The 25,926-nt window shown below is 37.0% G+C and overlaps 1 protein-coding gene across 3 annotated transcripts in view; it reads right to left on the reverse strand.

Annotated features, from left to right (window-relative positions):
• SNX4 (sorting nexin 4) overlaps window positions 1–25,926 on the reverse strand; it is a 70,398-nt gene that overhangs the window by 25,403 nt on the left and 19,069 nt on the right. For all 3 annotated transcript variants that reach the window (XM_025875618.2, XM_025875626.2, XM_025875633.2), the window contains exons 3-8: window positions 23,897–24,032; window positions 23,670–23,819; window positions 23,163–23,210; window positions 17,405–17,460; window positions 12,506–12,578; window positions 3,647–3,708 (exon numbers count right to left, since the gene is read on the reverse strand). In XM_025875618.2, coding sequence (XP_025731403.1) covers window positions 3,647–3,708; window positions 12,506–12,578; window positions 17,405–17,460; window positions 23,163–23,210; window positions 23,670–23,819; window positions 23,897–24,032 — 525 coding nt within the window. The remainder of the gene's footprint in view (window positions 1–3,646; window positions 3,709–12,505; window positions 12,579–17,404; window positions 17,461–23,162; window positions 23,211–23,669; window positions 23,820–23,896; window positions 24,033–25,926) is intronic.

The raw sequence follows: 25,926 nt of genomic DNA on the forward strand, positions 1-25,926 counted from the left end.
CCGGGATTGAGTCCCACATCGGGCTCCCTGCTGATCAGGGAGTCTGCTTCTCCCTCTGAACCTCTTCCCTCTCATGCTCTCTATCTCTCATTCTCTCTCTCTCAAATAAATAAATAAAATCTTTAAAAAAAAAAGAAATTATAAAGTAACACCAAGAAAGAAAAAAAGAATATCACTAACTCCATAAAACAGTGATTTCTAATGGAATCTTCTTAGGCATTCTGCCAACAAAGTAAAGGGCAGTGGTCACCGCTTCAGAGTAATTTCATTTTTATCTGCTCAATATATTGGATTTCTTATTTTTTATTGAAAGAAATACTTTAAAACAAAAACTTTGAAAACTACCATTATAGGACATCATTTCAAAACAAAACTCTTTGATATTGATATCATTAGGAGCTAGTCATTTGAAAAAATTATATATGCCAACAAATTGAACAGCCTAGAGGAAATGGGTAAAATTCCTAGAAACAGAGCCCTCCAAAACTGAATCAGGAAGAAATAGAAAATTTGAACAGACTGATTACTGGCTATGAAAATGAAACAGTAATTTAAAAAACTGCCAACAAACAAAAGTCCAGGATCAGACGGCTGCACAAGTGAATTTTACCAAACATTTAAGAAAGAGCTAATATGTATTCTCAAACTATTCCAAAAAACAGAAGAGGGAAAACTTCCAAGTTCATTCTACGAGGCCAGCATTGTCCTGATACCAAAACCAGACAGATACTACCAAAACAAAACAAAACAAAACTATAGACCAATATCTCTGATGAACATAAATGCAAAAACTCTCAATAAAATATTAGCAAACCAAATCGAACAATAAATACATTAAAAGGATCTTTTCCGACAGTCAAGTGGGGTTTATTCCAGCAATGCAAGGGTGGTTCGATATTCACAAATCAATCAACATGATACATCACATTAACAAGAGAAAGAATAAAAACCATACAAACATCTCCATAAATGCAGAAAAAGCATATGATGAAGTATAACACCCATTCTTGATAAAAACTTTCAACAAAGTGGGTTTAGAAGGAACATACCTCAACATTAATAAAAGGCCATACGTGAAAAACCCACAGTTAACATATACTCAATGCTGAAAAACTGAAACATTTTCCTCTAAGATCAGTAAAGGAACAAGGATGTCAACTCTCACCACTGTTACAGGACTGGAAGTTCTAGCCACAGCCAAGCAGACAAGAAAAAGAAATAAAAGTCATCCAAATTGGTAAGGAAGAAGTAAAACTTTCGCTATTTGCAAATGACATGATACTCTATATAGAAAACCTGAAGGACTCCAACATAAAACTACTAGAACTGATAAATGAATTCAGTAAAGTTGCAGGACACAAAACTGATATACAGAAAACTACTACATTTCTATACACTAATAATGCAGCAGAAAGAAAAATTAAGAACCATTTATAAATGCACTAGAAATAATAAAATACCAAGGAGGTGAAAGACCTGTCATCTCTGAAAACTATAAGACATTAATGAAAGAAATTGAAGAGGACACAAATAAAAAGACATTCCATATTCATCGGACTGAAAGAACCAATATTGTTAAAATGTGCCAAACTACCTAAAGCAATCTAGAGATTTAAATGCAATCCCTATTAAAATACCAAATAGCAGTTTTCATGGAACCAAAACAAATAATCCTAAAATCTGTATGGAACCACAAAAGACCCCGAATAGCCAAAGCAATCTTAAGAAAGAAAAGCAAAGCTGCAGGTATCACAGCCCCAGATTTCAAGATATACTACAAAGCTGTAGTAATCAAAACAATATGGTATTGGCACAAAAACAGATACATAGATCAATGGAACAGAATAGAAGCCCAGATATAAACACACACTTATACGGTCAATCTACAATAAAGGAGGCAAGAATATACAATGAAAAAAAGAGAGTATCTTCAACAAATGGTGCTAGGAAAACTGGACAGCTACATGCAAAAGAATGAAAATGGACCACTTTTTTTCACCACCCACAAAAATAAACTCAAAATGGATTAAGGACATAAATGCAAGACCTGAAACCATTAACTCTTAGAAGAAAATACAGGCAGTAACCTCTTTGACATCAGCCAAAGGAAACATTTTTCTAGATATGTGTCCTCAGGTAGAAGAAACAAAAGCTAAAATAAACTATTGGGACTATACCAAAATAAAAAGCATTGGGACAGGGAAGGAAACAATCAACAAAATGAACACACAACCTACTGAATGAAAGAAGATATTTGCAAATGATATATCTGATAAGGGGTTAATATCCAAAATATATAAAGAACCTATACAAACTAACAGCAAAACCCCACAAATAATCCAATTAAAAATAGGCAGAAGACCCGAATAGACATTTTTTCCAAAGAAGAAATACAGATGGGACAACAGACACATGAAAAGATTCTCAACATCACTAATCATCAGGGAAATGCAAATCAAAACCACAATGAGGTATTACCTCACATCTGTCAAAATGGCTAGAATCAAAACGACAAGAGGTAACAAGTGTTGGTGAGGATGCGGGGAAAAAGAAATCCTCCTGCACTGTCAGTGGGGGTGCAACCACTATGGAAAACAGTATTGAAGTTCCTCAAAAAATTAAAAACAGTATTACCATATGATCCAGTAATTTCACTACTAGGAATTTACCCAAATTTTCTTTACCCAAAGAAAACAAAAACACTAATTCGGAAAGATATATGCACCCCTGTGTATGTTGCAACATTATGTGTAATAGCCAAGACATGGAAGCAACCCAACTGTCCATCCATAGGTGAATGGAGAAAGAAGATGTGACTAGATATATAAAAATATAAGGATATAAATATATATCTAGCTCTCATATTCCTTATCCATTGTGTGTGTATACACACACACAATGGAATATCACTCAACCATAAAAAAGAATGAGGGGCGCCTGGGTGGCTCAGTCGTTAAGTGTCTGCCTTCAGCTCAGGTCATGATCCCAGGGTCCTGGGATCGAGCCCTGCATCAGGCTCCCTGCTCCGCGGGGAGCCTGCTTCTCCCTCTCCCACTCCCCCTGCTTGTGTTCCCTCTCTCGCTGTGTCTCTCTCTGTCAAATAATCAATAAAAGTCTTTATAAAAAAAATAAAAAAGAATGAAATCTTGCCATTTGCAACAACATGAATGGACCTAGAGAGTATAACATTAAGTGAAGTATGTCAGACAGAGGAAAACAAATACCACATGATTTCACTCATATGTGGAATTTAAGAAACAAAACAAAAAAAAGAGACAGACAAAAAAAACCCAGACTCTTAAATACAAAGAACAAACTGGTAGTTGCCAAAAGGGGGTACGGGGCGTGGGAGGAGTGGGAAATGGGTGAAATAGGTGAAGGGGATTAAGAGTACACTTATCTTGATTAGCACTGAGAAATGTATAGAATTGTTGAATCATTACACTGTACAACTGAAACTAATATAACACTGTATGTTAAGTACACTTGAATAAAAAATTAAGTAATTAATTATGCCATAACATAAAAAACAAATAAGTAAAAACTAAACTACATTTCAGACCCATAAATTTTCAAGAATTATAGTTCTCAGGCAAAAAGCTAATTAGAGCTAATCATTTATTTTAAAAGTTTATATAATGCTTACCTGAAAACTCGCCCATAATTCCCATGCACTTTATACACACCATAGAGTCGATCTGCTACTCTCTGGAATAAATTTTTAAAAGAAGTTACGATTAGATCAAAGTTATATACAGTTTACTCTTTAAAAAAAGAGAAATTTTCTCCTCATTAAAAAAAATGCTTAGTACAATAAATTTGGAAAATATGAAAAAGAAAAAACTTAAATTTCCCAAAGTCTCATCATGGGGGGAAAAAAACCTGCTGTCATCATATTTATGTAATTGCTTTTATACACACATACACACACACACACACACACACACACACACACACACATAAAAATAAAGAACATATATAAACATGTTTTAATTATTGTTTTAAAATTTCCTATATTAAAAGTGATGGGGCACCTGGGTGGCTCAGTTGGTTAAGCGTCTGCCTTCAGCTCAGGTCATGATCCCAGAGTCCCAGGATCAACTCCCGCATCAGGACCCCACTCAGCGGGGAGTCTGCTTGTCCCCCTGATGCTCTCCCCTCTCATGCTCTCTCTCTCTCTCAAATAAATAAATAAATGTTTTTTTAAAAAGTGATAATATTTTTATCCAGCAGGTCAATATTACTTTTAATAAATACCACTTTAAATTGTTGCATAAAGGGCACCTGGGTGGCTCAGTTGGTTCGGCAACTGCCTTCGGCTCAGGTCAGGATCCTGGAGTCCTGGGATCAAGTCCCGCATCAGGCTCCCTGCTCAGCAAGGAGTCTGCTTCTCCCTCTGACCCTCCCCCCCCTTCATGTGCTCTCTCTCTCTCTCTCTCTCTCTCATTCTCGCTTCCTCAAATAAATAAATAAATAAAATCTTAAAAAAAAATTGTTGCATAAAATTCCACCTAGCAGTGTATAAAATACATAAGCACTCCTTGTTGGATATTTAGCTATCCCTAAGTTTTTTAGTATTATACATAATGTTTTAATAAACATATCTGAGAATAAAGTTTTTGCTAAATTTCAGATTATCTCCTTATGATAAAGTCCTCAAAGTGGCATTTATCAGGAGGAAAAATAAACACTTTCAATTTTATTGATAGTTTTATACATAAATGCTGAATACATACAACATACTTCATTGCTACTTTATCACGGTAACTCCTTCTAACCAACACGTTAGATATTTTAATAAAAGCAGAATTATAATTTGGGTCGAGATGAAATATACACTGCCTAGCTATCCACACAAATTTTACAGAAGACAAAACACCATGAACTCTCCTCCAAAGTGTCAGAACATGAACTGAAGACCAAAAGTAATCCCACATAAAACCCTAAACCCTAAAAAAAATTCACAAAAAAATTCTTGGTACACAGTTTCTAAATGTAAACCCTGAGGATAAATTATTTCCCTAATTCCTTACACAAATGTGAATAATCTGAGGAATTAGGCATTAACCATACAACAAATCCTAACCCTTTCAATACTTTCAGCTTAAAGTGAATGAACCAGCACTGTAAATACTTGGAGCAGGTATAAGAGGAACATAAAATGTTTTCCATCTCTCCTTGGCTTGCCCACTAGACTAGGGAGCAGCACCCCACAGGACTGCAGCTTGTTTCTGTAAAGTCTTATTAGAACATTCATGTCAGCATTGTCTGTGGCTGCTTTCATAGCAGAGCTGAATAGATTTAACAGGGATCATATGGCCCAAAAGGCTGAAAATATTTATTATCTGGCCTTCAGTAAAAGTCTGCCCATCCCTGCACTAGACTCAGGACAAAGCTCATAGTCTTCATTCTGCTTGAAACATTCCAGAGTTGTCCCCAGACCTCTCAACTAATTTCTCTAAGGATGTTATTTCCCAATTATTTTTTGAGTCCTATAGAGAGTGTCAAAGGTTGTTTGCTTTTTTTTTTTAGATTTTATTTATTTATTTATTTGACAGAGAGAGAGAGAGAGAGAGAGCACAGGTAGGCAGAGTGGCAGGCAGAGGGAGAGGGAAGCAGACTCCTCACTGAGCAAGCAGCCCGATATGGGACTTGATCCAAGGACCCTGGGATCATGACCTGAGCCAAAGGCAGACACTTAACCGACTGAGCCACCTAGGTGTCCCAGTTGTCTGCTTTTTTTAAAGTTGTTCCATCATCAAGTAAGTTTGGGAGATAATAAAATTTAACACTTTTCTTTTCCACAGGACTTTTTAGACCTTTAACAACATATATGAATCATGACAATTTAAGAGAGATTATCTGGTTTGCACTAGAAAACATCATCAGAACTGGCATTCCAGAGAATATGAAATGGAAAATGCCATTCTAGACCATTAACTTTCCTAGATCTTTGTACTTTAAAGATCAAACCTCTTCTTGAAAGCTGAGCATTTTATCACCCACTAAGATATTAAGTATGGAAAAGAGGGAGAGCACTTATTAACCACGTAAGAACAGAAACTACAAGCAACTTAAGTACAAAACGCAGATCCAAAATAAATGTTCAAAGACAAAGTTTGGGGGCGCCTGGGTGGCTCAGTCAGTTAAGCATCTGCCTTCGGCTCAGGTCATAATCTCAGGGTCCTGGATCAAGTCCCGAGTTGGGCTCCCCACTCAGCGGGGAGTCTGCTTCTCCCTTTCCTTCTACCCTTCCCCCTGCTCATGCTCGCCCTCTCTCAAATAAATAAAATCTTAAAAAAAAAAAAAAGAAAAGAAAAAGACAAACTTTGTAAATCCCAAGGACCTAAAAGTTTATTTCTTTAAAGTGTATCAATCCTGGCAGCTGGTACAAAAGGATCTTCTACCATAATAATTAGAACTCTGAAAAATCATTTGACCCACAGAGCATGCCCAAGAGAGTCTTCCTATACCAAAAAGGTGAGCAACCACATGAGGAACTACCTACCCATGAACTAGACCACAGACACTCCGCACTCGTTATGAGACCAATGTTTCTGGTATCAACTATTCATGGAAACAAATGGATCTAGCCAACTAAAACACAAAATGACTTGTACCTAGATTAGGCAGTGAAAAAGATGAGGCAAAGAAAAACTATAACCAAAAATTATCATTTCTAGAGAAAAGGAAAAGCAAAAATGGCAGAGAAATAAAATAGAAATGATTGAAACCTAAAACCAAATTAATTCATTGGTCATTGGTAATCAAGAATACTGGTGCCAGGGAAAAGAGGCTGTACCCAATGATTTAGTTCTGACTGCTATTCAATTTCCTTTCTGTTGAGAAGTCTTTCTTTTTGAAAACTGATCATCTGACAACTAACAGGGAAAAAGTGATACCTAGCAAATTCTATGACTGCAGAAGAAATGTGACAGACTCATCCAATCATTCTACACAGCTCAGAATCATTTGGAACTCTAAGAATGCCTTTTCTATCCTCACTGAAGTAGTAGCTGATTTAATGTTAAAAAGGACAGTTTCAGGACATTCTATCAGATGATCTTATTTTGAAAATCTAGACATGCATAGTTTTTCTTTTCTTTTGAACTATTTCCTAAGGATTCAAAGATTATGAGATTTAACTATTGATACTTACTGCCACAGTGGTTCCCAAATGAGTTGCATTTAATACTTTATACTGCCACCATCACTAAATATTTCAGAATGCCAGATATTACCATCTTTAGGACAAACAGGTCAAGTAGTATCTTAATAATTATAATTTGCACTTTTACAGTATCCGCAAAGTTAAACGTTCCCCTTCCCTTTTATTTTTTTATTTTTTTAGAGGAGACCCCCTTCCTCTTTTTTTAAGATTTTATTTATTTATTTGACAGAGAGAGACACAGAGAGAGAGAGAGAGAGAGAGAGAGCGCGCGAGCACAAGCAGGGGGAGGGGCAGAGGGAGAGGAAGAAACAGGCTTCCCGCGGAGCAGGGAGCCCGATGCAGGGTTCGTCCCAGGACCCTGGGATCATGACCTGAGCCAAAAGCAGACCCTTATCGACTGAGCCACCCAGGCGCCCCACCCCCCTCCCTTTTAAATTTGATTTCTCCCTAAAGAGGCAGCATATACTGTAGCAGGAAATACGGGATTTGCAGTCAGACAAATGTGAGTTCAAATTCCAGCTCCTTCTTACTTTAGGGTTTGACTTTGGAGATTTATTAAGCCACTTCAAGCCTTGTTACATCTTTCTTTTGGAAATATGGAAATGACCTTCATCACATAACTTTGTGAGGATTAAATAAGATGACATTTGTAAGGGTCCTGGCAATAAGGATGACTCAATGAAAATCAGTTTTCTTCTTGCTCAATCTATTTGAATTCATGTCCTCTGTCAATATACCATTTGTAGGTAGTTAAGAGCATGGGCTCTCGAGTCAGGCAAAAGTGGAAATTCTGGCTCCACACATTTATTATAGTGTGATATCAAAGAAATTATTTAATTTCATTTAGTAAATTTCCTTTGCTTCTGTTCCTAATCTACAAATGAGGACAGTAACAGTACTATCTTTAAAGGGCTACTGTGGGAACTTGATAAGATTATATAATATCTTGAGCACTGGTTGATATATAGTGGTAAATAAATGTTAGAGATCAATATTATTTTTCCGTTGTTATTTTTCTTTTTAAAGATTTATTTATTTATTTATTTGACAGAGAGAGAGAGAGAGAGAGAGAGAGAGAGAGACAGCGAGAGAGGGAACACAAGCAGGGGGAGTGGGAGAGGGAGAAGCAGGCTTCCCACTGAGCAGGGAGCCCGATGCGGGGCTCGATCCCAGGACCCTGGGAACATGACCTGAGCAGAAGGCAGACGCTTAACGACTGAGCCACCCAGGCGCCCCCTTTCCGTTGTTATTTACAAGACACGAATTATTTCATCTGAGTCTCATAATTCTATGAATAAGGCACCTTCATGTAACAAACATATATTCAATACCTACTATGTACCAGGCAGATATTCCCATTTTTTTAGCTGGATTTGTCTGAAGGACCCAATAAATGGCAGAGACACAGTCCAAAGCCAGCTCCTCTCAGTCCAAGGCCACCCACTCTTTCTGGTTGTTCTATTTTGAAAAATATTTAACTCTTCAACCAATCTAAAACTTATTTTTTGCCTTTTCTACTTTCAAAAGAATTCTCCTTGACAGAAAAGATAGTCAAATAATTCTATTTTCCTTCATCTGTTAAGAATTCATCCTCTGTCTCAAAAATAAAATACAATAAATAAATAAAAGAATTCATCCTCTGTCTCAAACAGCGGCTAAGCCTTCTCTTGACATTCTGACTGTCACAAATAGGCCCTTCCTGTGGTGCGTTGGGACTTTAAGCTTTCGTTTTTACTTTTCTGTTACTGTCCATGACTAAATAGCCTTTCTCCCAATTTTAGAATAATCAAAATTTTAACTAATCAGAAAGCATCCTGTATTGTTCCCTGGCTTTTCTCTCATTTATTCACTCAGAATTTCAATTTGACTCACAGATCAAGTGCTGCCTTTCGTTCTAAGAGCTCAAGCTATCTTTAATGTCATTAAAGTTTCTGAAGCCTGTTTTCATAAAGTTAAGGATGGGGAGCCTGGCTGGCTCAGTCGGTAGAGCATTTGAGTCTCGATCCCATGTTGGATGTAGAGATTACTTAACAGAACATCTTAGGGATGCCTGGGTCAGTCGGTTAAGCGTCTGCCTTCAACTCAGGTCATGATCCCAGGGTCCTGGGGTCCAGTCCCATATTGGGCTTCTTACTCAGCAGGGAGCCTGCTTCTCCCTCTGCCTGTCGCTCCCCCTGCTTGTGCTCTTTCTCTGACAAATAAATAAATAAAATCTTAAAAAATAATAATAAAATCTTAATTTAAAAATTAAATAAATAAAATCAGTACCTGAGTGGCTCAACTGGTTAAGCATCTGCCTTCAGCTCAGGTCATGATCTCAGGATCCTGGGATCAAGCCCCGCGTCAGGCTCCCTGTGCTCAGCGGGGAGTCTGCTTCTCCCCCTGCCCCTCTCCCCCATCATGTGTGCTCTTTCTAATAAAAAAATAAAATCTTTAAATAAATAAATAAATAGAATCTTAAACAAAAAAACAAACAAAAAGCTTGGGATAAATATCTATACCCAGAATTCTCTTACTTATGTATTACAAACTCTTTGATGACAAGGTTGTTTTCTTTAAAGGTTCTTTTCACGTAGACATTACTCACCAGTTCTCCCTGGTTGGTTATAATTAAATTCAAGAAGCAATTTATCTTAACCATAGAGAACAAACTGATAGTTACCAGAGGGGAAGTGGGTGGGGTATGGGTGAACCAGGAGATGGGGATTAAGGACAGCATTTGTTGTGATGAGCGCTGGGAATTGTTGAATCACTATATTATACACCTGAAACTAATATGACACTGTAGGTTAACTATACTGGAATTCCAAATGAAAGAAGCAATTTCTGTTTTTTCAGTTTGTTCTTAAACATAAAAATGTCAGCATATACATTCATTTGTTCCTTCATTCAATGAATAATAACATATAGTGAGTGTCTACTATGAGTTGGACATTATTCCAGGGATTTAGCAGTGAGAAAACAAAGCTGCTCTTGAGGAGCTCACATATACTCGTAGGGAAGATAATTAACAAATTAAAACAGAACACATGTTGGACAGTGTTGCGATGAAGACAGCAGCAATGACAGAATATGACAGAGAAATGACAGAAAACCGCATCTTATTTTTTTTAAAAGATTTTATTTATTTATTTGAGAGAGAGAGAATGAGAGATAGCACAAGAGGGAAGAGGGTCAGAGGGAGAAGCAAAGTCCCTGCTGAGCAGGGAGCCCGATGCGGGACTCGATCCCGGGACTCCAGGATCATGACCCGAGCCGAAGGCAGTTGCTTAACCAACTGAGCCACCCAGACGCCCCGCGCATCTTATTTTATATAAGATGCCCAGGAAAGATTTCTCTGAGGGAGGCATTTGAGATGAGAAATGAATGACAAAAGAGAATAGGCCAAGACAGGTTCTTGAAGGTGGGGCATGTGGGAAAAGTGATAGGGGCATGAGGAAGAGCAAATAAAAGTCCTAGGGCAGAAAGAAATGTGATATGGTGAAATTCTGCCATAATCTTTAAAGGTTATTAAATATTAATCACATTTAAAAATACACTTTCAGCAGAAAACACGACATAATCACTATGGTTATCTTGCCTTGTGACAATTTTACTTGTTTTTTACGAAAGCAATCATGTATACCTTCCTTCCGGCTAAATGATCTGTAACAGTCTCACAGCAATGACAATTATGTCTCCCTCCTTTAGGTCTCACTTAAATTTATTACCTATACTTCACAAATTTTCTGAGTATTTAACCGTTACACTCTGTTCAATTCACACTCATCTCGGAGATTTCTAATAAATCTGATTCTAGCTGGTTTTTCTGATTTGTCCTTTAGTTTTCCTCTGGGTCTGAAAGACTGTTTTAGAACTTCTCAATACCTGGGGTTAGTCATGTGAGTGTACAATTATGTACCTCTGCCTACTCGAACTCCCAGAACGGTTAACCTTCCTGCTAAACAAGGCTTTCTACAGTGTTCCCCACCCTTCCCTTTGGTTGAAGGCCTTTAAAAAGGACACAGCTTTCACAATCAGCCAGACTTCTAATTTAAATCGATTCTCCAAGGTTTCTAGCATAAAAGACAAAGCTATATGAATTATTCTTCCAGTCTTCTGGGGTGTTTCTGTCCCCCCCCTACTCCCAACTTTCCACAAGAACTGTTGTCTAATTACCTTATCAATCCACAGCTTCCCAATATCCAGTTCTTGACTCTAGCCTACTAATTCTCACAGGTACCTTTTCTTTTATTAGAAAGTATCTCATAATTTATTTAGGGAGTCTAATGGTACTCTGAATGGTTAAACAGAAGACGGGGCCAATATAAAGATATTCAAAAGGATTTTTTTCCCTTATTTTTTTATACTTTTTATCATAGAAATCTTCAATCATACAAAAAGTAGAGAACAGTAGAACATACTTCCATTTCCCAACACCCACCTTCAACAATTATTATATGGCCAATCTAGTTTCATCTGAAACTGCCCCCACTTTCCATTCCTCACCAGTAGATGCTCTCATTAAAACAAATCCCAGATAATGTATTTCAAGAGGATTCCAATCACTGTAAGTTGTGATCCTAGACCTGGTACCCCAGTATCTTTCAGTCTTTTTTTTTTTTTAAAGATTTTATTTACTTATTTATTTATTAGAGAGACAGAGAACATGAGCTGGGGGAGGAGCAGAGGGAAAGGGAGAAGCCGACTCCCCACTGAGCAGGAAGCCAATGCGGGACTCGATCCCGGGACTCCAGGATCATGACCCGAGCTGAAGGCAGACGCTTAACCAACTGAGCCGCCCAGGCGCCCCTTTCAAAGTCTTTAGTACAGCCAAGTTCCCAGGGTTCCATGGCTACCAGAGCCCAACCATATGGCTAAGTTCAGTGATTACGCCTCAATTTCTAATTTCTTTTGTCATGGCAGCCCATTACCCCAAACAAGTTTATTTAGGAGAATTTAAGAGCAGAGGCACAGGATAGCCTAACATATATAAAGTATTTCACTATTTAAAAAAAAAACAAACTTGAAAGTATAAGGATATCATTGCATGTAGATCTAAACTCCCACACTTACTTAATTATATTCCAACACTGAAAAGGTAGGCCTTTGACAAGATGCCAAAACAACCATATACAAACTACAGGGAAAACAACAGGCTAAAAACCTTCAAGTTGTTTATGCCAGAGAACATTTCACATTTTTTTAACAATGCAGTTTGGATGAGGAACAGGCCAAATCTGAATGCAAAAACCAGCTATTCATCATAAACACCATCCATTATTTATAAAAACGTGATTAGGCGAGAAGCACTTCCTTATGAATGTGTGTCACAATGCCCTGGGGACCACTTACAGCTCTGACTCGAAGAAGATGTGAGATGACAGACTGCAGCTCATCACTGTAGTGTTTCAGTTCAGTAAATCTCCTGAAACAGGACAAAAAGAAAACATCATTGTTTTCTCATGAAAGCAAGTCAAAAACTGAAAGACAAAACAGCAGTTCCTTGAGAACAACGAAACTGATTCTATTAAACCATATGCTGGCTTTATGTACACACCAATACAAATTGAAAAAACTTTAAAATAAAACCACCATATTTTCTTTTGATCTTTTTAAAGATAAGGAAAGATGTCATACTTAATAATTTTTACTGTGAAACAGAGATAGAGATAAAATTTGTTTCTCTGAAAAATTCCTTGAAAAAATTCCTGGCGCTAAACTCATGGTCTCTAACCTCAATCTTCATGCTGCTCAGTAATCTTTGTTTCCCTAATCTAATAACCACCATTCTGCATAAAGATGTGAAACTTATGATACCACCACCTGTCGCTCTCCAACCAAGCTTCACACATTAAACACAGCCATTAGTAGGATCTCCTGCCAGTAAACACATCTACCTCTGTTATTTCTTCCTTCCCTCGAGGACCCTTCTTCCCATCAATACTCTAGATTCTACCCCAGCTACACCCCATATTCCTATTTTCTAACTTCCACTCTCTGCAAGCTCCTTCTCATTAGCATATCAATTAACTCTCCTATATTAAAATACACACACACATTCCCTTGACAACACACCCAATTGCTAACACCCCCTCAATACCCACGCCTCTCACGGGCACACTTTGACAAGGCATTCTCTCAAGCAACCACCACCTCCCATTCACCGTGTAGCCCCCTGCAATCTAGTTTTGCCTCCAGCACCAGAGTATAGAAATACCCCTGACAAACACACTAATTATTCTCACATTGCTAAAATCCAATGACATCCTTTAAGTCCTTTCAGCATTGTAACAGCTGACCTCACCCTCCTCAAAAATTTGTTCCCTTGACACCAGTTTCATTTTCTCATGATTTTCCTTTTACTCTCTGGTTATGCCTGAAGTCTCTTTTGCAGTATACATTTCCTTTGCCCACCTGTTACACCTCCAACTTTAGCGTGCAAAGAACCTCTAAAATGTTTGTTAGAAACGCTACCAAGGGCCTCTCAGTAGGAGAGGGGTGTCAACAAGCAAAACTGTACACAGAAGCCTTAGTGGGACTCAGAAAGCTGAAGGTTTAACAAGCCCAACCCACAGGATTCAGATGCTACTAATCCTCTGATTACACTCTGGAAAACACCCTCAAAGTGCTGGCACTCCTTGGGGTCCAATCCTGGGTCCTCAGCATCTTAATAATCTTTCAATCTAAACACTCTATGTGACTTATCTATCATTCACAAAGCTTCACAATTATAATGGACACACTACTGAATTCCAAATATCCACCTCCTGCCCAAATAACTCTCCTAATAAACACCAGATCTATAACACCAACTGACTAGCAGACATTTCTACTTGCTTCCATACCCAAAGCTCAACTTATCTTCCCCTATCCCTCCCAAATCTCTCTTCCCTGTATTCCCTAGCACTCTAAAGAATGAAACCTGGGTGCCCACCTGTATTTTCTGCCCCTCCTTTCGCCCCATTCATTCTACTAATCACTTGTTCTACCTCCTAAATATTGCCCAAATATTGTCTAAATATTGCCACATAAAAGTAGAAGACTCGAGGTCCATCTCCAAACTGCTCTTAACAGTCTAGTTTGAAGAAACATATTTTATTTACTTTTTTTAGTAATCTCTACACGGAACATGGGGCTCGAACTCACGACCACAAGATCAAAAGTCACATGCTCTTCCAACTGAGCCAGCCAGGCACCCCAGTTTGAAGAAACATAAACATGCGTGAAGCTAGTATCATTTTGGTAATCCCTCTAAAACAATCTTTCTGGTTTTCTACATTTTAAGAAAGGACAGAATAAAAGTATCTTAATGATGTGAACTATTTTAGTAATGGTATGAATAATAATTATATATTGGGCCAGCTAGACCCAGTATATAAAATATATACAATATATGACATAGCTAGAACAGAGATTCTGTACATGAAGAATTTGTTTTAACAATGAATGATATAGGGGTGCCTGACTGGCTCAGTCGGAGGAGCATGTGACTCTTGACCTTGGGGTCATGAGATCGAACCCCATGTTTGGTGTAGAGATTACTTAAAAATAAATAAATAAATAAATAAATCTTTTTCAAAAACCCCAATGAATGATATAGACAATCCTCTTATCTAGAACTTAAGGCAAATAAATTCTATTACTAATTATACATTAATTATACACTTCATAAGAACAGAAGCAAAAAACTGCCTTGGTTATGTTATTGGTCACATCAAATCTAAAATTCTATAATAATATGGATATTAAATAAAATTTTACAATCCAGGAACCTGGTTAGGTCAGAAAAGGGAAGAAAAATTTTTTCAATTGAATGTTTGATAAAATTTTTCATTAAATTGAAAAACATTCAATTGAACATATATTAAAATATTAATTTAAAAACAGTCTCATCTACATGCTCCTCAAATGAATGTACATCCACCAAAGTCCTAAAGCTAGCTAGCTTACTGGGTTTCTCAAAGCTTTTTCTGGAGGGTGACTTAAAATTTTAGTTCTTTACCTAGAGAACATCTCTTATATACCATGCATGTCATTATAACCTTTATAATGAAACCTCAGTGAAACCTTAAATGCATATTACTAAGTGAAAAAAGCCAATGTGAGAAGGCTACATACTGTCTATGACATTCTAGAAAAGGCAAAACTATGGAGATCACTGGTGGCCAGGGGCTGGGAGGGAGGGATAAGTAGGCAGACCACAAAGGATTTTTAGAACAGTGAAAATACTTGGGGTTTTTTGTTATTTATTTTTGTTTTTATTTATTTTTTTAATTTTAAGTAGGCTCCACGCCCAAAGTGGGGCTTGAACTCATGACCCTGAGATTAAGAGTCATGTGCTCTATGGACTGAGCCAGCCAGGCGCCCCAGGACAGTGAAAATATTTTGTATGATACTATAATGATGAATACATGTCATTATAAATTTGTCAAAACCCATACAATATGCAACACCAAGAGAGAACCCTAATGAAATGTCTTTGGGTGATAATAGTGTGGTCAATATAGGTTAATCGATTTTTTTTTAATTTTATTTATTTATTTGAGAGAGAGAGAGAGAGAGAGAGAGAATGAGAGATAGAGAGCACGAGAGGGAAGAGAGTCAGAGGGAGAAGCAGACTCCCCACTGAGCGGGGAGCCCGATGCGGGACTCGATCCCGGGACTCCAGGATCATGACCTGAGCCGAAGGCAGTCGCCTAACCAACTGAGCCACCCAGGCGCCCTAGGTTAATCGATTTTAACAAATGTACCATTCTGGTGGGGGATGTTAATAGTGGGGGTAACTGTGCATGTGTGGGGGCAGAGGGTATATATGGAACATCTGTGCTATCCATTCCATTTTTCTGTAAAACTAAAACTCCTCTCAAAAGTCTATTAAGGGGCACCTGGGTGGCTCAGTTGGTTAAGCATCTGTCTTCAGCTTGGGTCATGATCTCAGGCTCCCTGCTCAGCAGGGAGTCTGCTTCTCCCTCGCCCTCTCCCTCTGCCCCTACCCCCGCTCATGTTCTTGCTCTCTCAAATAAATAAATAAAATATTTTTTAAATAAATAAATAAGGCCGGGGCGCCTGGGTGGCTCAGTCGGTTAAGCGGCTGCCTCAGGCCCAGGTCATGATCCCAGGGTCCTGGGATTGAGCTCTGCATCGGGCTCCCTGCTCAGCGGAGAGCCTGCTTCTCCCTCTCCCTCTGCCTGCTGCTCTGCCTACTTGTGCTCTCTATCTCTCTGTTAAATAAATAAATAAAAATCTTTTAAGAAAAAAATTAAATAAATAAATAAATAAGACTATTAAAAAAAAACCCTCAATGGTTACCATCACAATTTCCTGATCACCTGATCACAAAATTTTAAATATTTATATTTCATATTCAAGATTTATTATTAAAAATCAAAGGCATTATGTTAATGTGTTATGATTTATAAAGTCAGGCATAACACCTTATCAAACTATGCAAACTTGGCATTTGGTAAGAATTTACACTACACAGAAATTAATGCTGAAGGCCTAACTAGAGAAATTCTAACACATCTCGTGAGCTTCGAAGGCAAAAATGGAAAAGCCTCATCTGCCTGAGCACATTCCTAACTGAAAAATTCAGCTGAAATCAAAGGCCAGGTAAAGGTCCATATAACGAAGAGCCTGAATTATCCACCAATTCAGAGAATGAGTAAAACCAAAATATTAAGAAATGCCTAGGTCCCAGCCTAAGGAAATTTTTTTCTGAATGCACAGGCTTCCTTTATTATAGAAATGGTCTCACAAACACCAAACTGATGTTAATGAAGTAACTGTCATATAAATACATCTCCATGAAATTATTATACTAGTGTACATTTATTTATCAAGTTTTCTTGGCATACAAAGTAGTTTATTATTAAATATATACACAATATATAATAATCTTATCCTGAGATTTATACATATTTGACAAGCAAAGTCATATAAGAAAAATGATTTCATATGAAATTAAAAATTACTTCTCTTATTTTTCTGATTATCTTCAACAACATTTTAATAAATCCTAGGAAAAAGCAGTGGTTTAATTTTCTAAAACTTCAGTTACTTGCCACCTTAAACCCAATTAAGTTACCAAATCTCAAAATCAGTTTTAACTGTAAGAGGATTTCACTAAACGTGAATTACTATTTAAAATAGTTAGCAAATAAAGTGCATACATTCAGAAATGAGAAATTAAATAAATTGATAGGCACCATTCAAAACAACATTGTAACTGATATTAAAACAAAACCTTACTTGTCTGGGTTTTTCACTCTGAATGTTGCATTAAGCGCTTTTAACCTGGAGTCTGCCTGGAAAAAATAATTTGTTCACTTAATACAATTACATTTCAGGGTATAAATCCAAACAGTTTTACTATCCCTTTAGAATTAAGATGCTCAAGTACAGTTTTCTTCAGATCATTTGTGTCAAACACATAAACATATCTAAAAAAAAAAAAGCTTAGTAATTATTTTTGAAAACACTACAAAAACAGTTTTAATAAATTAAACTGAATACATGGCATTCAATGGTACCAAAGTAAAACAATTATAAACATCAACACACTAACAGATATATATAGAGAGCTCTGCATTATCACAAGTCAGAATAGGTCATGTGAAAAAAGTAGTTTACCTTTCTCTAAATCAAGAAAAACAATGATAAACTAAATAAAATGACCGCTCTGAAGCATATGCATTATTGCATATGCAGGTGGTTCCCAGATGGAATCCAAACCAAATGTACACTGTTTTTTTCACTGTCATGGTCAGTGTTTTTAAAAAATAAGTACGGAAATACCCGTACTAAATACTGTACACTACAGTAAAACGAAATGACATTAAATTAGTTTCCATCTAGCTGACAGAAAATGTTACAACTTTTTAACTATTTTTCCTCATTCTAAATAATTGCTCTCAAAGGAGGAACAGAGGGATCAGATAATAAGAACTGTATTCTATTAAATTTATACTTCAATATATCCAAATCCCATCCTAAGTTCTCACAAAAAAAAAAAAAAACAACACTGAATTATTTCTGACCAGGCACAGAAACTACAGAGTTCATAAAAGGTGGCTCAATCAGGAATTAATTTTATAATGTAGTCTGAAACTCGCAATCAGCTTAAAAACTATACATTACTCCAATTTCCAACCCATAATTACATACACTCCCAAATTAATAAAACAAGACAAAACAATCCTAGGGCTCCCCAAATTACTTGGCTAAGAAAATAAAAACAAATGCAACAAATATGTTACTCCACAAACTCAGGTTCTTTGAACTTCAGACCACAAGAAATTCAGAAAGCTATCAAGAATGTCTATAGAAACTTAATTTATCACTGATTTCTGGGGATCCTCTTATTTCTAAAATCAGTATTTCACCAATTCTTGACCTTTCTCACTTCTCAGGGGCAAACAAGCTAGTGCACATGAAAGTCCTTACATATAAACGTACCTATGAATTTAAGGCATGTATTACTCCCTTATGTTCTTTTAATTAATTAAAATAACTAAACACCAAAGTGTTAAAGACTCTATATTCACATACAAACGTGATTCTTTAAATGAGGATGAAATTATATAAAAACTATGAGTAAAGAAGGATATTTTCATTTGTACCTTTTCTGGAATCTCAAATTCTTAACAATGCCAATTTATTTTTTACTTTGAATATCAACAATTTACCAATTTAAAAGTCATATAAAATGTTAAACATTACCATCTTAACCTTTGCTTACCCAATATCCGGTCAGGTCAGGTCCATCGGAACACCCAGTTCACTGTGCTCACCTTTTCATGCGATTCCATAAACAGAAAAGTTGCCTAAAATGTCCCCAAAGCCAGATCTGGAAAAAAGCACCTGGACTATTCCAAACCTGACAGTTTACCAACCCTCTTTCAGATTCCCCATTAAATATCTAAAGAAGACCCCTGACCCATCACTGTTTCATAGCACCTTCTTTTCATCTCCTTGAAAACAGCACGACTTGACCTCATTACTGTTCCCTTGTGCCTCAGCTGTCCACTAGAATATAAGAGCCGTAAAAAGGCACAATGCACATGGTGCCCCTGGGAGCTGCACAACAGTGGCCCTGGCAATACTTTCATCTCCTTTGTTCTCTGCGGCACCCCTGGTGCCTCACAAAGCCTGGCACAAGACAAACACGCATAAGGAAAAATAACCCCAACTATTCTCTAGCCCCAACCTACTACCTTACTTTCCATGTTCTCCTTTAGTCCCCACTTCCTCCTCTTTCTTGGCTTTTATTCCATATTTTACTTTCCTTGTCCTGGATCTTGTCTTCCCTTGGTTATTTCATCTTCTGATTCTTCTCTTCCCCCAAATGTTGCCTAGTAAACCACCACCCCAGCTTGGGCCTCTCTCTAATGTTCCTCTTCTCTGGCTCCCAGCTTGATTCCACTGCAGGCTTCTTATTCCTGTCTCAGCTCTAATGTTATCTCTTCAACCATGTGACTCAATTTACCCAGGATGGTCCCGGTTTATGCTTGTTGTCCTAGACTCATTATTAATAGTGCCCCATTTTACTCTTGAAAGTGTCCCCATTGGGACAGTAAGTTTTATGGTCACCTATCTCAAAATAATCTCTGGACAAAAAATCTCTGCTGTCATACTCTTTAACAAAGATGACATACCTATTTTAAAGTATCTTATTTAAATGTTAATTTAATGTCCCCAACTACTAAAATATAAGCTCCATAAGAACAGGGGAGTTTATGAAGATTTTCAGCTCATCCACTACTGTTTCCACAGCACCTAAAAGAGCACCTGATGCTCTGTAGGCACCCGGCATTTGGAATCACAATGGCTCTCTCCGCGTTTCTGTGTAATACACAGATTAACAAAGAGTTTAAAAGTCCAGACTGGAGACACGAGCAGTCTCTACTCCAAGCAACAAACAGGGTTCTGAATTCCTCTGAGTTAGTATAAATTCATTTAAGGTTTGGGTATATGGATGATACTTTCATGTAAGGAACTGAGTTAATGGGAGTTAAAATAATATTACTTTGTACTAAAGTAACAAGTTGATATCAACTAGAGCAAACTCTTTGCTCTTTCACTAAATTGGTTAACATGAATATTTATGTAAATATTCAAGACAAAAAAACGCCAATATAAAGCAGTGATGAAAAGAGTTGTTGCTCATGTTTATATTAAGTAGAGCACCGTAAGAAACTAGATTTTTGGGGCACCTGGGTGGCTCAGTCAGTTAAGTGTCAGACTCTTGGTTTTGACTCAGGTCATCATCTCAGGGTCGTGAGACTGAACCCCACATTGGACTCTGCACTCGGCATGGAGACTCCTTGAGATTCTCTCCCTTTCCCTCTGCCCCCCTCCCACTCTAACTCTCTCAAATAAATAAATAAAATATTTAAAAAAAAAAAGAAACTAGATTTGTATAATTATCTTGCTGGATATAATAATTACTCTAAAGAGACCCAAGAAAATATTAATCTAGTAGGCCAAAACTATATATTAAATTAAACAAACATGTGAAAAAAGGAAAATGAGGGGCGCCTGGGTGGCTCCGTCAGTTAAGTATCTGCTTTTAGCTCAGGTCATGGCCTCAGGGTCCTGGGATTAAGCCCCATGTCGGGCTTCCTGTTCCACAGGGAGTCTGCTTTTCCTTCTCCCTCTGCCCCTCCCCTGCTCTCTCTCTCTCTCAAATAAATAAAATCTTAAAAAAAAAAAAAAAGGAAAATTAAAGTAAGCTGACATTTCAATTTGAGGGTGACAATCCAAAAGCCAAAGGCCAAAGTCAAATATTCTTTTTTTTTTTTTAAGTAGGCTCCACACCCAGCAAAGAGCCCAATGCAGGGCCTGAACCTGAACCTACAACCCTAAGATGAAGACCTGAGCTGAGATCCAGAATTGGTCACCCAAGTGCTCCTCAATGTCAAATATCCTTATAAAAAGTAGTATTTTAAAAATATAAATATTTGGGGGCTCCTGGGTGGCTCAGTTGGTTAAGCAACTGCCTTCGGCTCAGGTCATGATCCTGGAGTCCCGGGATCGAGTCCCGCATCGGGCTCCCCGCTTGGCGAGGGGCCTGCTTCTCCCTCTAACCCTCCCCGCTCTCATGTACTCTCTCTCTCTCTCTCTCATTCTCACTCTCTCAAAATAAATAAATAAATCTTTAAAAAAAAAATATATATATATATATAAATATTTGGCCTGATTCAGAACAATCTCATTTTCACAGAAATAGTTTCCAATACTTCCTTTATCAACCATTTTTACATACAATTTATAACCAAAAAGAGAGGTAATATGGGATGGTAACATGTATGTACTCGAACTTTACATACATGCATGCGTGCGTGTACATATACGCGAGGTGATCTAAAAGATTCCTTTTCTCTGATGAAAGGACTTAAAACAAGAATCAGTCACAACAAAATAAGGAATATAGCAGTACACAAGGATTTCCAAACTCTCTTTATACATCTTATTTCTGTTCTATTTCATTAAGAGTCTGACTTTTCAAATTATTAATACTGCGCATTAGGTATTACCTTTCAAAGACCTTAGAAAAGTGAAACTGAGGTTTTACCGTAAGGCAACCCAAATATGAAACATTTTAACTCTTAAATAGCACCTATACGCAAGACTCAATCCACTCAGTAAACAGCGTAGTCTATATAGATGAAGAAACTCGAGAGCTCTCTCAAGGTCACCAAAGTCATGGCCAAATACTGGGTTCAAGGACAAAGAACTGTGAACTAGTTACTAAACTAATGACTAAATCTATGACTGTTACATAAAGAGAAGTCACCAAAACAATTATGTTTACTTTTCTCTTTTCCTTAATATTAGCTCCTAACATCTTAGACTAGTTCTCAGAAAACCTATCAAAAAAGATTTTAGTTATTTCAAATCCAACTCTAAATTAAAATTCCAGTATTCTGAGTACCATAAAGTAATGAATTATAGCCAACAAAATTCTAATTTTTTCATGCAACCTGTCAATAAAATTTTTATATATGAGAATCAGCTTATGACAGAATTAGATGCTTGATTGTATTTTCCATGCAGAAACAAATTTTTCTCTTCCTAGTTTTTTTGTGCTAAATTTCAAATACCTAAGTGTCAATACATAAATGTCTAGGGGGTGTTTTCAAAACTACTGTAAAGACATTTTGTTCTTGTTGCCTAGACCTATTAAACTTTTGTTACTGAATTATCATATGAATTGCTCATCAATTTATATATCCTACCAATTTACATTACATTTTTCTACCTACCTGTTCAGTATACACAAGAAAGAAAAACTTTCAAAAATTTGCCAACAACCTGTGTTTACATTACTTTTGGGGCCAACAGGGAGAGCAGATAGGAGTTAGGGTGGCCATCACACCATACCTTGCTTTTCAATTTTTAGATTATAATTTCATTCCCAAACACAAATTACAATGACTAAATTTGAAAAGCTATATCACTAACAGACACTAATTGAAAATGACTCATATGCCCACTCAAAGCTGACCACCATGTCCCAGTAGACAGAAGAAGCATGACACATAGCTCATCTTTTAGTCTGCTATGATTGGGAACGCCAAACTCAATTCTTCAGAAGTGTCTTTCATATCTCATAAAAAATGAATAAGTATGTGGGCAAGAATGTGGATGGCAGTGGTAAAGGCGGAGGGGGTAAAAAAAAAAAAGATGCAAAGTATATGCACATATTGCAGGAAAAATCTACAGCTTATGTCCAAATTACTGCTTCAAAATGTTCTTTCCCTACAGAATGAAATTCATAAATATGCCCACTCTAGTCTCATTAGTAACTAAAATTAGGCAAATCCAAAGTGAATTCAGAGTGTTTCTTTGAAAACCTTACCAATGGTATTAGCAATGATATTTGCAAAAGCAAAGTCTATTTCCAATATTCATTCATTCAATAAATTCCAAGTATCCACTAAGTGCACGGCACTCTGCTAGGAATTGTAAAGGAACCTGTCAAATTATTTCATACAAATATTCTTACCTTCAGTTGAAACCCAGTTTCATTTACGGTCTCCTTCCAGTTACCTTCCTAAAAATTAAAGTTAATTTTAGAAATCATTGCAAAATAAAACAACCTATAAGGAATACTCCAAATTAAGTAAATTACATATCTATTATTCTGTTATTCTTTCAGGGAACATGGGAGAAAGGTTTAAAAAAAAAGAATTCATTTCAAAATTAAGCATACAATCCAGATTCCAAAAGATTACCAAAAGACAGACCCAAGATTTTATAGATCTGGGCTTCAAAAAATTAAGACTAACTTTGATATCATTTAAGTGATGCCAGAAAGTACTCTTTAGTATCTTTAAGTATAAAAATGTTAGCTGAGTGATGTAACCCAATAATTTTGAAAATCAAAACAAACTGAAAAATATGATTAAATGCATATATATTAACAAAGAGATACTTAAGCATAAGCATTCTGCAGTTTAAAAGAAAAAAAAATCAAATGAATTTTTTTTAAAGACTAATAAGAGAAAAATACCTGTGTTAAAAACAAATAGAAGATTTTGTCTCTACAAAGGATGGGATGTGAGGCAACTCTCAAGAGAAAGTTTTCTAAGCCAATCCGTCGTCTTTCCACAAAATCCGGATCCATGTTGTCAGCAGAAAGTTTATGCCAAACAAATTCTGCCTAGGTGAACAAAACAATCATGAAGAATAGTCTCAATGATAAATACTTCTGAACTACACTGCTGTTTCATTTCTTACCCTTTTTTCTGGTAGAGGTGGCACAACAATATGTGGATAGTAAACTAAAAGGTAGTTTCTCAACAATTCAAATTCACTATACCGCCTCCATAGTGAGTCTGTTAGGACACTTTGACCATCAGTATGTTCAACTGACCTGAAAAGGAACAGAATAAGATCTCTATTACTTTTTTAAAAATACAGATACATGCACACACCCACTATTAAAATTTGTTAACTCCAGGGGCGCCTGGGTGGCTCAGTCGTTAAGCGTCTACCTTCGGCTCAGGTCATGATCTCAGGGTCCTGGGATGGGGACCCGCATCGGACTCCCTGCTCCGCAGGAAGCCTGCTTCTCCCTCTCCCTCTCCCCCTGCTTGTGTTCCCTCTCTCGCTGTGTCTCTCTCTGTCAAATAAATAAATAAAATCTTTAAAAAAAAATGTTAACTCCATCTACTAAGTGCTTATGAACCAGGCACTCAGTAAAGAACTTTCCGTGTATTATCTTTTTTAATCCTCCTAACCACCCTGTGAAGCAGGGATTATTGTGCCCATTGTGCAGATGAGGCAGCTGCTACCCCTCCTACAATCACAAAGCTCTCTGTATAAAGCACTCAAACCTCTCTGATTCCAAAGCCCTCACTCTTAACCACTTTTCCTTCTGTTACAGAAAACCTATTTGAACTCCAGAGAAATAATCATTTTAGGCACATTCTAAAAGACCCAATGTATAATAATTCAGTTAATGTACAATAGTTGCTTTTACAATACAGTAAAATCTGGCTCAGCTACTGTTCCATTAAACAAAAAGTATTTTTAACTATACTTCAGCCACAATGAGACAACACCATTCATGCCAAACACCAAGACACTACAAAGACCTGGATTAAAAGCTATAAAGGAAGCAGATGTATCCACATACCAGGACATCTCCTCAAAGGCAAAATGTTAACTCTGAAAGGGTAGGGGAAAAAAGATGTAAAAATTCATTTCTAGTCTTATCTTTACCAAAAGAGCTGCAGACAATGTCATATAAAAGTTCAACTTACAGTTGGGGGAAAGTTTGGCTAAAACCACACCAAGGATATTTGAAGTTATTTTGACTACTTAAGATTTCTACTAGCATAATCATTCTCAGAAGGCATCAGTGCCTAAACATTATCAGGACCTTCCTACTTTCTAATTGGTTGACTGACAATAGCTTTCAAGCCCTCTAAGAAATGCACATATCACCAAAATGTGCATTTGCATACTAGGGCATAAAGGCACAGAAGCTAAATCAGTCTTGGAATAACGTAGTCTTAAGAAAGTATACACATCGGGGCGCCTGGGTGGCTCAGTCGGTTAAGCTTCTGCCTTCGGCTCAGATCATGATCGCAGGGTCCTGGGATCAAGCCCCACATCAGGCTCCCTGCTCAGCGGGGAGCCTGCTTCTCCCTCTCCCTCTCCCTGCCTGCCTGCCTGCCTGCCTGTCTGCCTACTTGTGATCTCTCTCTCTGTCAAATAAATAAATAAAATCTTAAAAAAAAAGAAAGTATACACATCATGCCATGCTCAGCACAACAGATGCTCAGTGTTTTTATCATTTATGTATTAGGTTTGCCACTAAATTTACTCATTGCCTATCAGTAAAAAAGAAACAAAACATGAAATTCAAACTGTACAAATGGCTCCCATGGCAAAAACATAAATTATCAAATCAGAATTCATTTTAAAGAGTTAACCCAAACATTAGCTGTGATTAATACTATTCCAATTCAGATTCTCAAACTTTAGCTCAAAAAATATCTGGGTTAATATCAAGTTTCAAGCTATTCAAAATCATTACCAACAGAACCCACATCTTGCTAATAAGCAGACTGATGTAGATAAACATAGCCTATAAGAAGTACACCTACAAGGCTGTTAGAAGACCTGCTTAAGTTTTGTTTATTTTTCCTTAAAGGCCATTTAAGGCAAAGTCTAGCCATTGGAGACTAAATAAACACATAGAGGATATTTACATTGGACCCTAAAACTAACACATTTATCCAATCATTCGACAAATATTT

Source organism: Callorhinus ursinus, unplaced genomic scaffold (genome assembly GCF_003265705.2).
Source record: "Callorhinus ursinus isolate GAN/ISIS: 27379988/994484 unplaced genomic scaffold, GSC_fseal_2.0 scaffold1, whole genome shotgun sequence".
NCBI lineage: Eukaryota > Metazoa > Chordata > Mammalia > Carnivora > Otariidae > Callorhinus > Callorhinus ursinus.